The sequence below is a fragment of the Aquarana catesbeiana genome, linkage group LG01 (assembly GCF_042186555.1).
Source record: "Aquarana catesbeiana isolate 2022-GZ linkage group LG01, ASM4218655v1, whole genome shotgun sequence".
Lineage (NCBI taxonomy): Eukaryota > Metazoa > Chordata > Amphibia > Anura > Ranidae > Aquarana > Aquarana catesbeiana.
Genome location: NC_133324.1, coordinates 149,115,176 through 149,137,564, shown reverse-complemented (window position 1 = coordinate 149,137,564; position 22,389 = coordinate 149,115,176). Strand labels below are relative to the sequence as shown.

The following is a 22,389-nucleotide window of genomic DNA, read 5'->3' as shown; positions in this document are numbered from 1 at the left end:
GTTTAAATACAAGCTGGCACAATCTGTTTGCAGCAAACTGAGAGGATGAGCTCACAGTGCCTCTCACTTCTTGTCAGAAGCACTGAGCTTGATGGACAGCTTGGAGCCTTGGCCCAATGGTAAAGCACCATTGGAACAAGCTGTCCAATAAAAATGCAGCAGTGGAAGCTGTCCTCTTACTGCAGTGTCATAGAAGGGGGCATGTGTCTAAAAGACATATGCTCCCTTCCAGCCCAGCCCTCTTAATTAGAAGGAAAACGAATGGGTTTATGGGTATAAGATTTACCCAAAATCCCATGTTTTTCTCACACAGTTAAGAGGGAGAATGAGAATCTGCTGCCTGCTGAAAAGGTACTGTTTTAATCAAGTTGAATCAAATATTATTATGCTTTATGTTATAACATAATAATTTATTATTTATCTATTTACTGTGAAATTACTGGTTTGAAGTTATAACTTCAAATTTCAGTAATTTGTCCTTTAAGCCACCTGCTTGAGTACAGTTTTCGAAAATATAGTAAATTACCTTAAAAACAATATATATTAATTATTTGTATATTACTTAATTTATTTTAGTAAAAAACTGTTTCATGAACATATATAAAAAAAACAAAACAAAACACTAAGGTTGGGCCTATTTTTTTGTATAATGTGAAAGATGGTGTTATGTCAAGTAAATAGATACCCAACATGTCACACTTTAAAATTGCGCACACTCATGGAATGGCGCCAAACTTCAGTACTTAAAAAATCACCATAGGCGATGCTTTACATTTTTTTACAGGTTACAAGTTTAGAGTTACAGAGGAGATCTAGTGCTAGAATTATTGCTCTTGCTCTAACGATCGCAGCGTATGTAACCTGTGTGCATCTGGCTCTGATACTAGCCAGTGCCTCACCAGCCACTGACCTCACCGCACGTCCCTGGAGCATGCTCACAACTAGGGATGAGTAGAGCAATGTTGGTAAAATTGTCAGCAAAATTTCACCTAATCATAAAATCAAATTTGTGATTAATAACTTGCTTAGGTGAATACTGTTTTTAATTTACTAAAGGGGTGTGTTTATTGGAGAGTACTTAATTTATTGTGTGTGCACTTTTTTCTATTATGTGTTTTTCTTTATTTAAATAATTAGGCTAATGAGGGTGACTTTTTAAATCTTTATTTAGAGGTTTTCATGAGAACACATCAACTGAAGTGACAGAGCACCTAATGTCGAGCAAAAACGTTAACATACTTGTATTGGTGCAAAGTATAACATGCTATAAAGAGCACCCCCCCCCCCCCCCCCCGCAACTACACGTTAGCACCCTTGGGAGGTACAGTATGTCTATGAATCCAACAACAACAACCAATTTTTTTTATATATGAGTTTAAGGGGGTATAACTAAGGTATAGGGAAGGAAAAATATGGGTACAGGGCCATATGGGGTTAGAAATATTCTATTCACTCGGGCATATAAGAAAAAAGGGAAGAAAAAGAAAAGAAGAAAGAAAAGGGAGAGCAGAGAGGTGGGGAATTGACATTTTTGGCACAAGAACAGGTCCTGTCTACTTGAAATGTGCTACAGTAATCCTCAGGAGCCATATAAACCTACTGTATGACAACCTTAAAAAACAAAAAAACCTTCTTAGTTTTGCCTTCCACCAATACTTTTTTGCCAAAATTAGGAGATTTTCTTGGAACCTCATCCTTTTGAGGACATGAATACAGTCAATTTTGCTCACAACCTTGGCATACTACACACCTATCATGGTAAAATTACTGTACCTTTGATTTACATCTTCAGGCTGATTAACATTTTCCTTTACTTCTGCATACAAATTTTTTTGCCCACGTTGTCTTCGCTTTCTGCTTGGAGCAATATCTGGAGAATCGTCAGGGCTGTGCACTAGAGATCGTCGTCTTGATAAAGGAGGTGGAACTATAAAATACAAAATAAATACAACATAAATCTATAAACACAATTTCTGTATTAGATTAATGTTTTAGATTTATTTTTCTGTATTTATGTATACATATTTTATATGCGGCAACAGTATACTTTAGGTAGGTATGTGTGGTATGAAAAATGCACAGGTATGTAGTGTGTTTTCAGGATTGTAAGATGATGGGCTGCCAATCCCATAGTAACTGGCCTGCAAACATACAGGCTCTCTGCTCTGTTAGTATCACCATTTTCAGGTGGGTGTTTTAACAGTGGGCCCAACAAACTGGATGTCTCATGAAGGTGGTATGGAAACCATGAACAGTAAGTTAGCCCCTAATAAATATATAAAAAGTATTTAAAGTAAACCAAGCCATCTGTCTTGCTATCCAATCCAAAAGTACCTGTGCATAGAGGCTGCTGACATTTCTTTCATTGTCCCCTCTTTTATGTCACAGATATTAAGCAATCCTTAGACAGCAGTTGTAAAACTCTACTTTAGTTAGTTCCTTTACCGTTCTTTTGCCTGTTGGCTGGAATGATAGTTTTTTTCTATTGAAAGATGTCAGCCAATTGGGAAAGAAAAGACGATGTTATGGTATTTAGACTGCATACGAATGTTCAAAACTGATTTTTCACAGCTGCTATCTAGGGATTGCTGGAAATTTGTGACATAAAGAGAGGCTCAATTTAGTGCTTAAAATACATACAACAGTGCCTATGCACATTTGTTGCTAAATAGGATAGCAAGGGGACTGACATGGACAACTTTAAGATTAACAGTGTGAAACCTGCATTGTGGAAATCTTCCAAAAACATGTATACTACTGTAATGAACTCCTGTGACATACATTCACACCGAGGCTGTAAAGCCCTAAATAAATACATGAAGGAGTTTTACTCCTCTAAATTAAATCCTAGATGGATTTTTTTCAATAAAAGGATACCCAGAGCATAACAGGAAAGAAGACGATCATATAGAGCTATTTTTATTTTGTAAACAGTAATAAATACATCAATAATATAGTGAATTGGAGGTGATATTGTATTTTTCATTTTGTGTAAACTATTGATAGCCAGGGTTTGTATTTCTACTCCAACTAGCATCAGGGTGAGCAGGTAAAGGGATCCAATGTACCCTTAAATAGTTCAGTGATGCAGGAGTTAGAAACTTGCCACAGCTGTGAACAGCATAGTTGCCCATAAGTTCTCCCCAATCACTTGTACTAAAAGAGATAAAAACACTTTTAATGTCCAGCACTGCAACTGTAACATAACAAAAACAGTGCTGAAAATGAGCTGTCCTGGCTTAGCTAGTTGTTAAAATAATGATGACTGAAACTTGGTCATTTTCTATGTTATTGGGATCATTTAGAAATGTTATTGTGCTTAAGCAGTACACTGAAAAATGTAAATTTAATATTCGATTTTAATCCTGTCAATTTAGGAAGGTGCTCCTAATGACAACTTATGTGTATAAAAGACACCGGTCCACAGAATCTTTTTTCCATTCAAACCTCACCATCATGGGCAAGACCAAAGAGCTATCAAAGAATGTCAGGGACAAGATTGTAGACCTGCACAAGGCTGAAATTGGCTACAAGTCCATCAGCAAGAAGCTTGGTGAGAAGGAGACAAATATTGGAGCAATTATTTGCAAATGGAAGAAATAAACATCACTCGCCCTCGGTCTGGAGCTCCATGCAAATTTTACCTCATAGGGGAACGATAATCATGAGAAAAGTGAGGGATCAGCCCAGAACTACACAGGAGGAGCTTGTGAATGATCTCAAGGCAGTTGGGACCACGTTCACCAAACAAACCATTGGTAACACAATATGCCGCAATGGGTTGAAATCCTGCAGCGCCCGCAAGGTCCTTGTCCTCAAGAAATTCACATGTACAGGCCCGTCTGAATTTTGCCAATGAACATCTAAATGATTTAGAGAAGGATTGGGAGAAAGTGCTGTGGTCAGATGAGACAAAAACTGAGCTCTTTGGCATTAACTCGACTCGTTTGGAGGAAGAACAATGCTGGCTATGACCCCAAGAACACCATCCCTACAGTCAAACATCCCTACAGTCTGTGCTTGCCAACAAGGCTTTCTCCACCAAGTACTAAGTCATGTTTTGCTTGGGGATCAAATACTTATTTTACCCACTGAACAGCAACTCAATTTATAACATTTGTATCATGTGCTTCTTCTGCATTTTTGGTTGGTATTCTGTCGCTATCATTTATGATACACCTATGATAGAAATTAAGACCCTCCATGGGCAAACTTATAAAATCTGCAGGGGATCAAATAATTCCTTTCGCCACTGTAGAAAGGGTGGAGTCTTGCTTTGCTTCATTCTGATCAGTTTTGTTGTAGGGAAGTACAACTTCTGTTACTTCATAACATTATTTCCAACCTTGTAATGCATCTCTGTACCAGCTATATGAATATGATAAAAATCTGTTAAAATGTAATGTCAAAAATATATTTCATTGAAAATTCTATGCTATATGTGATTGATTAACTTGAGATTCTTTACTGATTGCTGTTATTTCTTTACTGCAGACTGACAGTAAAGGTATATGCACCTATCGTCTACAACTCCTACACACACACTAATTCTTCTATTTTATCTTCAATGATTATAACGGCATGGTAATGGTACACTTGTATACATGTTTTGATAAAAGCTAGCTGAAAAAGTGTAATTTTTACATACAACACCATATATATTATACTGTTGAAATGCCTGGTAAAGGGAAGGCCTTTGTAGAGACATTTGTACGCATTTATGAGAAAGAACATAGAAAAATTCAGTGAAAGTGAAAGGGTGGGCTTCTGAAAAATGGATAGACCACTCAGAAGAGAAGCCCATGTTGCACATGCTTTGACTATGTCTTTGGCAGAAGGAGTTAACTTTGAAAATAGACAATCTTTCAAGTTCACAAGCATCCCCCCCACTCATTAACTGTCAACTTGTCCTGTTTAATCTCCCTTCCTTTTAGATAAGGGCATTCTTAGAGCAGACACATTGATTTCTTGGGTGCCTTGATAAGTGCCCAAATGAACCAAGAACCAGAGCAAAAAAAGTTGCTGAAGTCTGTTGACATAGATGTCAGATCTGCAAAAAGAAACTTCTGCTTTCAAATAACCATGTCTGAAACAGACCTCACATATACCCTTCTTATATAAATGTCTGGACTATATCTCAAAATGATTAAAAATCATTCACATTAGTGACTAAAGTGTACAGTAAGATGAAAGGATTTGATTCAGTGCATATGCAAAGAAATAGTGGCCACCTCCTTGCTCACTTATCTGCTTTTTCATTTCCTCTAGTGTATTCTGTCTCTTTTTTTCTCTCAGGATTCTGGTTTGAAGAAGTGCAGAAAGCTCTTGGGAGAAGCAAAGAAAAAGTGAACATGATGTAGTGAAGAAAGCAGAATGGCTTGTTTGAATGAATCTAAGTTTATTAACACATTCAATTTATGTTTTCTTATTTATTTTTTTAATTTTGAGAAGTATATGACAGTTGAGGGACGGTCACACAATCCATTCAATTCCCAATTTCTATTAATTCCCTAGCTTCTGCAAATCAGCAGTTAAAGTGATTGTTAAACCTCGTTTTATTTTTTTGTTTTTTAAAAACAAACATGTTATACTTACCTCCTATGTGCAGTGGTGTGCCTGAATCCTCCTCTTCTTGGGTCCATCTTTGCTGCTCCTGGCCTCTCCCTCCTGTTGAGTGCCCCCACAGCAAGCAGCTTGCTATGGGGGCACCCGAACCGAGCTGCAGCTCAGTGTGTTCATTCAGATATGGAGCTGCTGTTTGGTCCCGCCCTCTCTCTCTCCTGATTGGCTAACCAACTTTGATTGACAGCCACGGGAGCCAATGGCGCCACTGCTGTGTATCAGCCAATCAGGAGGAGAGAACGGCTGAAAGGACTTGTGGACATTGCTAAACAGAGAGAGGGCTCAGGTAAATATTAGAGTGGGCTCAGGTAAGTATTAGGGGGTGCTGGGGAGGCTGCTACACATAGAATGCATTAAGATAAAAAACCTTCTGCCTTTACAGCTCCTTTAACAACAGGGGTACACACAAAGAATTCAGAAAATTGTAACTATGTCTAATAATGATATGCAACAAATGAAAGCAAACAGTGGGCTACTAATAGTATCAAGTGAACAGTGCAACTGTCCTGAAGTCAGGAAGTCCACTCAGTTTTAACTTAACCACTTCCCGACCAGCCACCGCAGTTATACTGCGGCAGGTTGGCTCCCCTGCGCGAGCCGTCATAGCTATACGTTGGTTTGCGGGGTCGGGATAGCAGGCACGCACGCGCGCTGCACAGCGGGGGTGCCGATGCTCGTGGCCGCCGGCCACGAGCAAACATGAGCAGGAGACACAGAACAGGGACAAGTGTGTGTAAACACACACTTCTCTGTTCTGACAGGAGCGACATATCGTGTGTTCCTATTAGCTAGGAACCACGATTCGTCACTTCCTCTAGTCAGTCCCCTCCCCCTTCAGTTAGAATCACCTCCCAGGGAATGCAGTTAACCCCTAGATCACCCCCTAGTGTTAACCCCTTCACTGCCAGTGACATTTTTACAATAATCAGTGCATTTTTATAGCATTGATCGCTGTATTAATGCCAATGGTCCCAAAAATGTGTCAAAATTGTCTGATGTGTCCGCCATAATGTCGCAGTCAGGATAAAAATCGCAGATCCCTGCCATTACTAGTAAAAAAAAAAAAAAATAATAAAAATGCTATAAATCTATCCCCTATTTTGTAGACGTTATAACTTTTGCGCAAACCAATCAATATACGCTTATTGCAATTTTTTTACCAAAAATATTTAGAAGAATACATATCGGCCTAATCTGAGGAAAAAATTAGCTTTTTTTTAAAAAAAAATGGGGATATTTATTATAGCAAAAAGTACAAAATATTGTGTTTTTTTTTTCAAAATTGCCACTCTTTTTAACCGCAGAGGTGATCAAATACCACCAAAAGAAAGCTCTATTTGTGAGGAAAAAAAGGATGTCAATTTTGTTTAGGTGCAATGTCGCACGACCGCGCAAATGTCAGTTAAAGCGACGCATTGCCGAATCGCAAAAAGTGCTCCGGTCAGGAAGGGGGTAAATTCTTTCGGGGCTGAAGTGGTTAACCACTTGCTGACTAGGCCTTTTCTGGAACTTTTGGCTTACAAGTTTAAATTAGTATTTTTGCTAAAATTAAAATTACTTAGAACCCCCAAACAAACAAAATTAAAATTGCAGTATTTAGCATAAATAGCGTATCTAGAGCTGCAACCATTCTGTGAGCCAAAGATATATCCTACATTCTGTGTCTATTTCAGGCAAGTTATAGTGATAATGGATTGTCAGCTGCCTACCCACAGCAAACAGGCTTCTTCTTTCAATAAAGAATTAGACCATAGGCTATGGGTAACAGTTTAAGTTTTCCCTTGTCGTTCTTGGTCCTTTGCCTTATCATCTCTGATAATTGGGGGCAGTGAGGGAAAAAATTACCAATAAGTACATGGGCAGCAATAACAGGAATTTTGACTTACCGGTAAATTCTTTTTAGGGGATACAAGGCATTCTGAAACATATGAGTTATACTGCTGTCTATAGATAAATTGGACATTGGCAAACAAAAAAACTGCTAGTCAGCCAAGTATAATTCCTCCCACTCACATCATGCTTCAGTTTTGTGGAGAAGCTGTAGTAGGAGTGGATCATAAAGACAGAAGGGCCTGTGTTCCTTAACGAACTCCAAGAAAAGGATTTGACGGGGAGTCAGGACCCTATTTTTCTAATCATTCATCAAGGGACACAGGCCAAAACTAAATTCTGGGATGTCCAAAAGCAGTCTAACAGAGAAGTGGGCAACACAGCAAACAAAATGCTAACAGGCCCACAAAAACAGCTAGGTGAGAAGCTGTTTGTAGCTCAAAAAGCTGCTTGAAGGACCTTATGTTTGAAGCTGGCATCAGATGAGGCCTGAACATTCACCTGGTAAAACAGAGAATAGTGTGCACAGTCGACTTGGTGGCAGCCTTGCAAAACTGTGATGTCCAATGTTAAAAAGCCCAAGCGGCACTGATCTAGTTGAGTGTGCCTTGACAAGAATAGGTGGAACATTATCCACAAAGTCCCACTTCAGGTTAGATCTTTTCCTAATGGTCAGTTAGGAACATTTATATCTCATAAAAACATTAGCTGCATTTATCTCCAATAAGGAGCATTTTACTCTAAATTTCTGTCAAAGCCGTCTTTTACAGTCTGTAGGATTGTAAGTAGGGCTGAAACGATTAATCGATATTATCGATAATAATGATAATGAAAATAGTTGTCAACGATTTTCATTATCGATTAGTTGGTCCGCACCTTCCTTCTGTCCGTCCGTTTAAATAAATCCTCCCTCCTGTGTCCTCGGCGCCGCCGTTTGTGACCAGGCACGTCTGCGCCGCCGCACGTACACGGCACGCCTCTCCTCCTCCTGCTCGCTGACGTCATCCCCACTGATCTTCTCAGCCCCGCCCGCTGCCTCGAGGGAACAGGGAGGCGAGGGCGAGAAGCCGCGAGGAGAGCCGAGCTGCACATTCATTGTGAAAGGTAGCGGCTAAACACATTAAAAACATAGGAGGAGCCAGTGACAAGCTTTGCCATTAAAAGTTACGAGCAGCAGCAGCTCTGGGGGAGTCACGCTATCAGTGTCTTGACTGTTTTCCATTTATGCCTAAACACTTGCGAGGCTATGTGAGTGTATCTTTTTGTGGTTATCTCTCTGCTGTGTTCCTTATCTGATCATTGGGCAATGGTGTCTTTATTTTCTCTTCACATGAATCATTTACATTGAGATGATAAGAAAGTGAAACCAAGCGCAAGCCATCATTTACTCTTAACTTGGAAAAGATACTTTAAAGCTATTTATGTTTGTGAGGTTAACTATCAGGCTGAATACCAACTTTACTGAGCTTAACCCTTTCAATGCATTTGCCATTGGACTAATGGGTGAATATTGATAGAGGAATATTCCATTTTTTTAAATTGCTTTCCTCCTCTATCTCCCAGTCAGTTTTTTTCAAAAAATGTTTGCAACCTATCACATTTTATTTTTAAATGATTTAATATTATCATGTACTATTCACTAAAGTGGTAGTTGGCGATTATTGGAATTATCACGTTCTCACTAATCATATTTCTGGAAAACTAATTATATAATTTTTTAATTTTTTTTGATGTTTGGATTTGTGCATAGTATATTATAATTATAGTGGTTATCACACAAGTTAATAGTTTAAATTGGAGTGCATCAATATATTTTTTATTAACATTAAAAACAGTACATTTTTATGACCAGTGCCCTATCCTAACAGTATTCCTGGGGAGGGGAGGGGGGGAGTACCCCATCATTGGTGTTCCGGGGGGGTGGCTGCCTGGAATAGTAGTGCCCCATCATTGGTTTTCCTGGGAGGGAAAAGACATAGTGCCCCATTGGTGTTCCTGGCGGGGGGGGAAATAGTGCCCCATTGGTGTTCCTGGGATGGGGGGAATAGTGCCCCATTGGTGTTCCTGGGAGGGGCGGGGGGATAGTGCCCCGTCATTGGTGTTCCCGGAAGGAATAACGCCCCGTCATTGGTGTTCCCGGAAGGAAAAGCGCCAGTCATTGGTGTCCCCGGGAGGAATAGCGCCCCGTCATTGGTGTTCCCAGGGTGGAATAGCGCCCCGTCATTGGTGTCCCCGGGAGGAATAGCAAAAATGGCACATTACGATTTTTTTTTTTATGATTTTATCCGATTAATCGATTAATCAAAAAAATAATCGGCCGATTAATCGATTATGAAAATAATCGTTAGTTGCAGCCCTAATGGTAAGTTTCTGTCTAGAGGACCAGGCTGTATTATTTGCTCTCTCCTTAGTAGGGTGGCTGGTCCCCTCACAGACTCTGTATAGCTTTCTCGGAAAATACGCTGACGTTATTATCTCAGCATTTTAGGGAACAGTGAGTGGTACTCTCAACATTCCCTTGCAAACTCCTGCTTGTCTTTCCACATGCCTGCCCATCTCCTACCCCTGGACATCAGACCTGCCCTAAAACTGCCCACATGCCCACAAAATGAAATATCCCAATAGAAATTAACATCCTAGTGCATGCTGGATGTGTAGTTTACTGTGAGAAATGACATATGAGCCCCACTCTGTGCCTGCACACCTAACCAGGGGAGCTGTGAACTGGGAATTTGTGTACTCACAAACCAGACCTGTAAAGCCCTCTGCAGCTAACAGTACTTCAGGTGCTCAAAGGCCACAATCTTGCTTGAAGACAAAATAACTGGAGAAAAAAATGTCAAGCAAATGGGTTTGCTTTTCTTTGAGGAGAAAAGATGTCCGTCCATTCCCCCAGCATCCTAGCAGAAAATGGAAGCATGATAATAGTGGGAAGGCATATACCTGGCTGACAAACAGCTTTTTTTGTTTGCCAGTGTCCAATTCTCCTGTAAACAGCTGTATAATTCATACACCTCAAAATTCCTTCTAACCCTGTGTCCCTTAACCGCTTGCCCGAAATGTATTGCAGGCGGGCTGCCCGCACAAGCAAAGCGATGTATCTGTACGTCGCTGCCTGCTTCTGGGTTTAGGACGAGCATGCGCGCCCACTGACTCCTGCTGTGATTGTACACAGTGGGAATCTGTCAGTAAGTCCCAGCCAATAATTCATGTCATTAATACAGTGACAGTGTGTATTATTAGCACCGATCACTGTATTAATGTCACTGGTGATGTCAGTGGCAGTTAGTCAAGTCCTCCCAGCAGTTAGTGTCAGATTGGCTGGCGCACTATCGCAGTGCCATTATAAGTCGCTGATCACCGCCATTAGTAGTAAAAAAAAATTAAAAATCCAGTATAGTTGTGCTCATAAGTTTACATACCCTGGCAGAATTTATGGTTCCTTGGCTATTTTCAGAGAATATGAATGATAACACAAAAACTTTTCTTTCACTCATGGTTAGTGTTTGGTTGAAGCTATTTATTATCAATCAACTGTGTTTACTCTGACCCTGATCAAAAGTTTACATACCCCAGTTCTTAATACCGTGTATTACCCCTTTAACATCAATGACAGCTTGAAGTCTTTTGCGGTATTTGTGGATGAGGCTTCTTAGATGGTAAAGCTGCCCATTCCTCTTGGCAAAAATCCTCCAGTTCCTGTAAATTCTTAGGCTGTCTTGGCCACTCTAGAACCTTCACTTTATTCTGCTGTAGCCAATGACAGGTCGACTTGGCCTTGTGTTTTGGATCATTGTCATGTTGTAATGTCCAAGTTCGTCCGATGTGCAGCTTCCTGGCTGATGAATGCAAATGTTCCTCCAGTATTTTTTGATAACATACTGCATTCATCTTGCCAACAATTTTGACCAAATTTCCTGTGCCTTTGTAGCTCACACATCCCCAAAACATCAGCAATCCACCTCCATACCTTTCATCATAGGCCTTTTTGACTCCTCTCCAAATGTAGCATTTATTGTTGTGGCCAAAAAGCTCAGTTTTGGTCTCATCAGTCCAAATGACTTTGTGCCAGAAGGTTTGATGCTTGTCTCTGTGCTGTTTGGCGTATTGGAAGCGGGATACTTTGTGGCATTTGCATAATAATGGCTTTCTTCTGGCGACTCGACCATGCAGCCCATCTTTCTTCAAATGCCTCCTTATTGTGCATCTTGAAAGAGCCACACCACATGTTTTCAGAGAGTCCTGTATTGCACCTGAAGTTATTTGTGGGTTTTTCTTTGCATCCAACAATTTTCCTGGCAGTTGTGGCTGAAATTTTAGTTGGTCTACCTGACCCTTGTTTGGTTTCAACAGAACTGCTGACTGACATTCTCAATTCCTTGGATATCTTTTTATATCCCTTTCCTGTTTTATACAGTTCAGCTACCTTTTCCCGCAGATGCTTTGACAATTCTTTTGCTTTCCCCATGACTCAGAATCCAGAAACGTCAGTGCAGCACTGGATGAAAGATACAAGGGTCTGTCAGGAGCCCAGAAACGTATTGACCTTTTATACACACACACTAATTACAAGCAAACAGATCACAGATCCCTTTGTGTCAACTTGTGTGCATGTTATCAGGTCAAAATCACCAGGGTATGTAAATTTTTGATCAGGGTCATTTGGGTAGTTTCTGTTGCCATTATGATTTAAAAAGAGTAAACACAGTTGATTGATAATAAATGGCTTCAGCCAAACACTAACCATGAGTGAAAGAAATGTTTTGGTGTTATCATTCATATTCTCTTTAAAATGGCCAAGAAATCATAAATTCTGCCAGGGTATGTAAATTTATGAGCACAACCGTATATCCCATATTTTGCAGACTCTATAACTTCCACGCAAACCAATCAATACACACTTGTGATTTTTTTTTTTATCAACGATGTCAATGTAGCAAAATAAATTTTGGCTACAATTCGTAAAGACAATTCATTTTTTAAGTGTTTTTATTGGATATGTTTTGTAGCAGAAAAATGGTTTGCAGCAGAGAATAAAAATGGTGTGAACCAGGCCCAAGACGTTTAGTAGCAGCAGCATGCTTTTTTTTGTATCACCTGTCATAATGGGGTTAAAAAAACTAAAATGAGCCCTTTATAGTACAAAAAGAGCAGATAATCGCTACTATATGGGGTTCATTTAAACTGTGAAACAAACAATATATATTACTTATATATTTATATATATATATATATATATATATATATATATATATATACACACATACAAAATGCTAAAAATACACCCAGAAGTAGGATACATGAGCATTTTAACTGGGAGTCAGGCATGAAGCTTTATGAAGGGTGGAAGGGAGATATAAATCTTTTATATTAAAAGTAGTAGTAAAAGCTGAGACTTTTTTAATAGAGTATGGGGCAGATGGATAAACACAAAAGAAACTACACCATGTGACATCTAAAATTATTTTATTATAAAATATAGCCAAATGATAGACTGGGTAGGATGATATTGTGAGAACATGTTCCAGGGGACTGGAGAGATGACAGCGCACAGCACAATTGGTTTAGGAGGTATATACCTCTTTGGTTTAGTGCTTTAACTTTATATATATATATACTTTTATATTTTTTTACTTTATTTTATGTTTTATACCAGATATTGGATTGCTGATAATTTGCCTTACGATTACAGAAAATAACTGGTATTTTAGAGTTAAAAAAATTGCTACCTGTACTGATATATCGTTTATCATAGGATGTTTATCCGAAACTACCCTTGAATGTTAATTATATTTTGACGGTTGCAACCGACAATATACCTTACATGCAATGTGTTATTCTATGTATGTACATCTGGCAAATAAAAACCTTTTAAAAAAAAAAAAAAAAAAAAAAAAAAGCTGAGACTTTTCTTTTCATGGATATGATCATTTTAAATATAATGCACAATACTGGTAAAAGTTGACTTTAAGGCTACTTTCACACTGTGACGCTCTTATCAGGCACTATAGTGCTAAAAATAGCTCCTACAAAGCGCTTCTCCTGTCACTCCAGTGTGAAAGCCCAAGGACTTTCACACTGGAGCGGTGCGCTGGGAGGACACTAAAAAAAGTCCTGCAAGCAGCATCTTTGAGGCGCTTTAGGAGCGGTGTATACACCGCTCCTAAAGTGCCCCTGCCCATTAAAATCAATGAGCTTTGCGGGCGCTTTTAACCCTTTTTCGCCCACTAGTAGGGGTTAAAAGCGCCCCAGTGCCCTAAATGTAATTGTAATGCCTTATTATCACCTCCAGTCTATCAGCCTCCACCTTCTCTGTGTTCCGATGCTGATCTTCCCTGCACAGTCTTCAAAGTATTTTTTTTTTAAACAACAAACATGTTATACTTACCTGCTCTGTGTTATGGTTTTGCACAGAGCAGCCCTGATTTTCCTCTTCTGGGCTCCCCCACGACTCTTCTGTCTCCTCCTGCCTTCAGAGTGCCCCAATAGCAAGCTGCAAAGTATAGTATAGGGGCACTCTATACTATAGAGTGCCCCTATAGCAAGGTAAAAAAAAAAAACCTTCTGCTTTAAGAACCACTCACTTCCTGCCCAGGAATACATGTCCCATGAGGCATTGCTCCTCACACATTCACATTCACAAGTTCTTAGGCACTTACTGACATGTATGGATGGTGTACTGAGCTGTATGTGTGCTGCACTGTGTCTTCTGACATGTATGGATGGTGTACTGAGCTGTATGTGTTCTGCACCCTATTTCCGGATATGTAAACAAATAATGCATTCTGTATGCAGTCCAACTAATCGGGTGACCGATTCATTGATTATGAAATTATTTTCATAATCGATTAGTTGTCGATTAATCAATTAGTTATTTCGGCCCTATAAATTTAGTTTGTTGCATGACCACACAATTACCAGTTAAAGTAGCAAAGTGATTAATAGCAAAAAATGGCCTGGTCATAAAGGGGATAAAACCTTTCTGGAGATCAAGTGGTTAATGAACAATTGAGAAAAATACTTGACAGAGGCTTTAACCCCCTACTGCTCTATACAAAACAAAATAAACAGCTTTTGCTGGACCCGGGCTTCAACACAAATCATTCTTGTGTCAGCATGCAAGCATATAAAAGTATATTCCTTTATGTTACAGATTTTTCTCCATCTAATAATGATAGACAAACTTGGGAACTTTGTGGCTACCAACAATTGTAATCATACAAAGAAAGTGCACCTCATTTAAATTGGTTCAGTCAGACCAGAGTAGCACATATGTGCCAGAAAATAACATTAACTCTAAGGAAGAATTCTTATGGTGCCTCAGTTTTTCCAGTAAGCAAACAAAAACACCGATCATGAGGTAAAGCATGCAAGCAGTTTACTGTACATTGATTGTAGAATGGCAGTGGGATCGCTGCCACATATGTTTTGAACACTAGACGCAAGTAAACAAATCGTGATTAGAACCACACACTCTGTTGACTTACATGCTGTTGATATTTTGTAATATGTTATGGTTAAGTTTTGCTGAGCTAGCAGACAATAGGCCACTCAGAATATAAGCAAAGCAGTTATTGGGAAAATCATGTTGATGTATTTAAAAAAAACACATATTGGGCTTAAACATGATCAAAATGTTTGACCCATATAGTGGTTTATTAAGTCAACTACCTTCACTAAAAACCTGGTTCTGAAATAAACAAAAAAATTGTTCTTCGCAAAGACCCCTTTCACACTGGAGGCATTTTTCAGTCGCTACATCGCTAAAAATAGTGCCTGCATAGCACCTGAAAAAAGCCTCAGCTGCAAACCCAGTGTGAAAGCCCGAGTGACACATATGTGCCAGAAAATAACATCAACTCTAAGGAAGTTTCACACTGGGGCGCTGCGCTGGCAGGGCGTAACAAAAAGTCCTGCCAGCAGCTTCTTTGCACCGCTCCTCCACCGCTCCTGCGCATTTAAAACAATGGAGCAGCGCCGCCATACCGCCGGCAAAGCGCCACTGCAGCAGCGTTTTGCAGGCGGATTTAACCCTTTTTCGGCCGGTAGCGGGGGTTAAAACTGCCCCGCTAGCGGCCAAATAGTGCCGCTTAAACTAATGGCAGTTGTTGCAATACTGTCACACCGTATTTGCGCAGCGGTCTTACAAGCGCACTTTTTCTTGGAAAAAATACACTTTTTTGAATAAAAAAATAAGACGACAGTAAAGTCAGCCCAATTTTTTTTTTATATTGTGAAAGATAATGTTACGCCGATTAAATTGATACCAAACATGTCATGCTTCAAAATTGCGCCGCTCGTGGAATGGCGACAAACTTTTACCCTTAAAAATCTCCATAGGCGAAGTTTAAAAAATTATACAGGTTGCATGTTATTGCTCCCGCTCTACCGATCATGGCGATACCTCACATGTGTGGTTTGAACATCGTTTTCATCACGTATGCGTTCGCTTCTGCACGCGAGCTCAGCGGGATGGGGCGAGTTTAAAATTTTTTATTTATTTTTTCTTATTTATTTTACCTTTTATTTTTACACTGTTCTTTAAAAAAAAAAAAAGGGTGTCACTTTTATTCCTATTCCTAATGTAAACATCCCTTGTAATCGAAAAAAAAGCATGACAGGAAAATAATAATCTTAAATATGAGATATGGGGTTAAAAAGACCTCAGATCTCATATTTACACTAAAATGCAATAAAAAAAAATTGTCATTTAAAAAAAAAAAAAATGGCCCTTTAAGAGCTATGGGCGGAAGTGACGTTTTGATGTCGCTTCTGCCATGCAATGGTATGGAGACGGGTGGGGGCAATCTTCCCCTCATTCGTCTCCATACCCAGCCAGCAGAAGGATCCGATTGCCTCCGCTGCTGCCGACAGTTTCGAAAAGCGGCAGAGGGCACCGAAGCGAGGCGGGAGGGGGGCCCCTCTCCCACCGCCGATAAAAGTGATCTTGCGGCGAATCAGCCACAGAGACCACTATTATCAGAAACCAGACCGCCGGCCAAATAAGAGGATACCGTGGTTATGGCAGCTAGCTGCTGCCATAACAACGATATTCCTCTTCAAAGTTAGGACGTATATCCGAGTGCGGCGGTCCGGAAGTGGTTAACAGGTACCCGCTCCCACTTCCTGGTGACTTTGCCGTGGCAAAGTCACCCGGAAGTTCGGCCCCCCTCCTCCTTCCCCCACAGCTGGGCCATTCACAAAGCAGTGTGCTTCATGCATCCGCCGGTTTCCCTTACCACAAATGGAGGCGGCAGCACCCAACAGCCGGTTAAAAAATCGGCTGGGCGAAGACATCGCGGGATCCCTGGACAGGTAAGTGTTCTAATGTTAACAGTCAGAAGCTACAGAATTATTAGCTGCTGACTTTTCCAACAGGGAGCCAAGCGCAGAAAGTAAACCAAGGAGCCAAAGTAATTATAAAAGTCACACTGGACCGCTGCTACCGCACTCAGATGACCAAATGAAAAACAGACAAAACAGAATTGGGAAGCGCAGATCCAGGAAGTGGCAAGGAATCAATTGGAGATGGAATCCATGTGAAATTTAAAACAGTTTATTGCTGATAAAACATGTAACCAATAGTGCTAGCAATGGAGCCAAAGGTGGACGGAAGCGGGACAGCCATTTCTCCACCACCTTTGGCTCCATTGATATCCCAGTGAGTTTGGCCATTCTGACGTTTTTTTCCATTTGTACTGTGTATTGGTTACATGTTTTATCAGCAATAAACTGTTTTAAATTTCCATCTCCAATTGATTCCTTGCCACTTTCTGGATCTGCGCTTCCCAATTCTGTTGTTTTTAACTGCTGACTTTTAATTTTTTATGAAGGAGCCTGGAGCTCTACTTTAAGGTACATCTAAGGCCTCGTTCATATAGGCACACTAAAGCATATACACCCCTGCGAAAGGCCGTGTTTGCCCACGGGATGCACAGTTGTATTCTGCATCTGTGTGCAGGCAGTTCCATTCATATGAAATTAGAGACAGCAGCTACACAAACACAGCTGCTGCTCACAATCTGACATCTGTGTGGGGGCAGGTGTGTGTGTCTGAACTCACACTGTCTGTGTTTTGGGACACGAAATCAACAAGGCCTAAAGCCAAACATGTGAATGAGGCCTAAAGCTAAAAAAATTAGCTTTGAATTAAAGTAGAACTATAGGCAAACTTTTTTTTTTAATTTTGGATTGAGCAAGGGAGGGTTATAACCCCTGTCAGATTTTAATGTGTCATCTGTGCCTCATTGGGGAGATTTCCCTTCACTTCTTGTCCCATAGCCAAACAGGAGGTGAGAAGAAATGGAGCCCCAAGTCACCAGAACTGTCACAGAAAAAGTTGCCTGCATTGGAAGAATTCCTCTTTATTCCTGTTCCAAGGACAACTTTTGGATTTTTTCTTCATTTTCAGTTTTTGTGTGAATCTCGCCAATAAGAATAGACAGCAATAAACATCTGACATGGGTTCAAACACTTCCCAACTCCAAAACTAAATTAAGTTTTATCTATGAATCATTTTAAAGAGCAAATTAACTAAAAACTGAATTTTTACCATTTGATGGGTAACCTTTAAGAGTCTCTAAGAGGTGATATCTCCCTAGGGAGACCTAGTCTTATAGTCATAGCATACATAATAATTATGTATGGCAATGCTTAAATATAGGGTAACCACAACTGATAAATGCAGCAGTGGTAAGGCTGAGCAGCAATGATTTTCAGGAGAACTACCCTGCTAGATTCCAAGGCATTTTTTATCTCAAGAAAGACTTTATTGAACACAAACAAAGAAAGCATTACAAACTCCAGAGCAAGACAAGTTTTAGAAAGGTTTCAGAAAACAACATCTTCACCTTAGATTCGATGGACACCAGTTCTAAACATAATGTCAGTCATTGAATATGGACGTAAGGACAACCAAGCACATTTACAAATACAAAACCTTATGCCCTGTACACACGGTCGGACAGTGATCGCACATTCCGACAACAAAATCCATGAATTTGTTCCGATGGATGTTGGCTCAAACTTGTCTTGCATACACACGGTCACACAAAGTTGTCGGAAAATCAGATCGTTCTAAACGCGGTGACGTAAAACACGTACATCGGGACTATAAATGGGGCAGTAGCCAATAGCTTTAGTCTCTTAATTTATTCTGAGCATGTGTGGCACTTTGTGCTTCGGATTTGTGTACACACGATCGGAATTTCCAACAACGCATTTTGTTGTCGGAAAATTTTATAGCAAGCTCTCAAACTTTGTGTGTCGGAAATTCCGATGGAAAATGTGTGATGGAGCTCACACACGGTCGGAATTTCCGACAACAAGGTCCTATCACACATTTTCCGTCTGAAAATCCGACCGTGTGTACAGGGCAATACTCTCCCCTAAGGATTCTCGTTATAATAGACGTCAGCTTTTACAAGATATGGTCCAAAATAAGATCCACCGGAGCTAGGCCCAGAACATTTAACCAGAGGGTCCAACGTTTGTTGAATTTCTCCATACAACCTCTGTGCTGGTAAATATATTTTTCTAGTCTTAAGGTGTTTCCCATTTGGATGATCCATTCCTTCACTTTGGGAGGATCAGTAGACTTCCAGTGCCTCAGAATTTGTTTACAGGCCTGAGAAAAAGGCTCTGGCTATAGCTTGCTTAGGGGCATCCTCGACAGGAATGTCATCTAATATACCTAGCAGACATTGTTTGGGATCCTCAATGATCTGAGCCTGAAAGACCGAATTAAGTGTGCTTATAACCTACTTCCAATATATATGCAATTTTGGGCACCTTCCAATGTATTTTTAGGTACAATGGGTTGAACCAGCAAGCAACCAATCCTGATAATCCAGATGCAGGGACTTAGATTTCAATCAGTTTTCAAAGTGGGCTGGCCATATAGTAACACACAGAGTCTGATTTACATCTCAAAGGCACAACAGATCCAATGCATTATATCCCACCCCAAATATAAAAAACGTTTTTCCACTTTGATTGCCTTGTATGCTACAGATTCTACTCCACAACGTGTCCTACCTTGAGGTAGAGGGTGGGTTAAGCAGCAAACACTTGATGTGCTGACATAGGCAATGTAGAGAACTTCTGTGACTGACTCCTCACTCTGTAGAAGAAGAAACTTCACAGAGTCTGGAGGTACTGGGTGTTGATACAAAGACAGAAGTTAGATTTACAAACTACAGCACCACTGCAAAAGGGAAGGAACAGCAATAGTGGTTTGCTGACCGGACACATGCTGAAGTGCAAATAGTGTCAAGCTCAGGTGCTTCTCTGACAGTGGTGCCTACACTATAATACAATACTGGCATTCATGCTACAGATGACAAGAGATCACATTACCCAACACATTTCACGCTTCTACTCTAATTGAGACAAAGAATTCAAATAATACTGTACGTTAATTGTTTTCATTTTTTTTTAAATTCCTTCTCAGTCAAAGCTTTACAGTTACTAATTACTGCCAACCTGGATTGGGAAACAATATGATATGTTCACAGGCACTCTGACCTCATAACTTAGTTTAGGAAGTAATCTGAGTATTAGGTTTTACATTATTACAGCTAAACAACGTTACTTATGAAAAAGTTAGATCTTTGTTCTTGCTTAGCTTTACTAACAGCTTGAGTGTCCAGGGTCAGGAACCACCTGAACCAACTGGCCTCAATTGCTGTCTCCAAAATTGCAAAGAAAGTTACATGTAACAACATTTATTAGAAAATAGGAGAAAATAAGATTGAAGAAAACGGTTATAACTTTTTACTGAATTATTCATTACTGAAAACATAGTTAGGTTGATGTATAGCTCAAATCTAGCCGAGATGTTTTTATCTAGCTTTGAACAATGTGAGTAGGTTTAAAACCTCTACTAACCTTTTTTGAGGACATTCAACAGATTTTCCTCACTTCCTGTCTATTGGATGGATGTCAGAAAGAGCAGCAAGTATAGGAAAATGTCCATATTTCCTGTCAATTAACAGGTGTCAAACAAATGTGAAGGGAAAGAACAGAAATAGTTGTTTGCTGACCAAAAAGCAGGAATTTAAAAAAAAAATCTTATAAAGTGAGGAAGGTTAGAACTTGAGGCATGTTGGGCCTTAGGTTAAACTGTTCCCGTGGGCAGGAATTAAATGCAGTCTATGTCCCTATGAGGGAAATTTTTACTTCCTGTTCATTTGATAGGTGTCAGACACAACAGGCCAAGAAACAAAAATCTCCTCAATGGAGGACAGATAGCTTTTAAATTATGTCCTCAATAAGGACGTTTTAAACATGACAAATTGTAATCCTTTCCAGAACTAAAATAAAAAGTTTTGGATGTTGCCGTTATCTAAAATGAACCAAACAATGAAGTACCTAACCAGAGCACAGAAGAGAAGATCTAGAAAGCTCATCTTTTGATGTATTTTATGGTATTACTACTACTGGTTATATATGTCAGCGTTTCTCAACTTTTTTTCCAGTTGGGGCACCCTTTAAAATAAGGCACCCCATTCTAAAATGTAAAAAACAAAACCCATAGTGTTACATAACACAGAAGCATCCACACATGGAGGACACCCAACATTAGAGGTGATTTATTCCTCCAAAGCAAATACACATTTGCACCCTGGTACTGATTAGTATTCCAGCATTTCTCTTCTCGTTTCTTGGCATCATTGGTTGTTAGCATGCCAGAGGCTACAAGGTTGCAATGGTGCACAATTAAAACCTGTGGCTTTGTGTAACTAAAAGGCAGGCTTGATCCACCCACTAACTTGTATACAATTTTTGGGCAATTTTTTGGCATTTTGCCAAGCCCCCCCCCCTAAAGAAATCTAAAGGCACCCTTGGTTGAAAAAGTCTGATAAATGTTGACGGTGAATTAACCTCCCTGGCGGTATGATTATGTCAGATTCTTGATGCTGAAAACGGTACATTGTTTTACATGGAAATTTGGCGTTTTATATTGTAGGCCTGTAATTCTTAGGAATAACTCACTTAAATATGTCCAAACAAGAGTCTAGTAGACATCCCGGGTATGATAAAGTTTGAAACATTAAATCATAAATTATAATATAATAAATACCTATAAATAATTATAACAAATAATAATATAATAATAATAAAATGTATTCAATAATGTAATCAAATCAAAAGCACTGAAATTTGCTCAGTTGCAGAATTGTAGCAGTCATTACTTTCAGTGTTTCACGTGTTTTCAGTGTTTGACAAATTTCCCAACGAATCACTATTGCTCAATTCTGCAAGCGATTCAAATTTATTATCGCTGTTTTCTAGCTGTCTAAAACCGCTTTTGACGTAAAGGGACACTTTTTGGTTGCTATGGACATTCTCAAGTTTCCAGGCAGAAAGAACAGTATATATAATATAAAAATTCAGACAGGGCACTGGACAAAGCATTAGGGGCAAAAGGGAGATGAAATATTTTGATACAGTAATGTAATCTGTAAGATTACAGTGTACTGTATGTATTATGTGTTTTTCACTTTTTGAATTTGGCGCTGGCTCCGTCCCTGTGCGTCGCGACACTCCCGGCACTGTGATGGATCCGTCGGAGGACACAGCTCGCAGACACAGCAGGGAGACATCGCAGGATCCCGGGGACAAGGTAAATAACTTTGCCTGGATCCTGTGATGCAATCCCAAGTGCGGCTCGGAGTTACCGCTTTTGGTAATGAAAATTCACCCCAAGCCACACTCGGGATTACCGCTAGGGAGGTTAATGAAGTGTTTGATTTCCCAGGCTCTGGACTGTTAAGTGGTAACAGCTGCAACTTTTGTAATGTATTGATTCCATTATCCTAATTAATGGCATATAGATTTAATGTGTGAAGCTTTAAAAATGTATTGTCTGAAATAAAATCTTTCGCCAAATATTAAAAAATGGAATGCAAGACCAAATTAAGAATCTGTCAGGTT

The 22,389-nt window shown here is 39.7% G+C and overlaps 1 protein-coding gene across 1 annotated transcript in view; it reads right to left on the bottom strand.

Moving 5' to 3' along the window:
* Positions 1-22,389, bottom strand: part of XRCC4 (X-ray repair cross complementing 4) — a 620,495-nt gene that overhangs the window by 194,000 nt on the left and 404,106 nt on the right. The window contains exon 7 of the mRNA XM_073624458.1: positions 1,774-1,927. Coding sequence (XP_073480559.1) covers positions 1,774-1,927 — 154 coding nt within the window. The remainder of the gene's footprint in view (positions 1-1,773; positions 1,928-22,389) is intronic.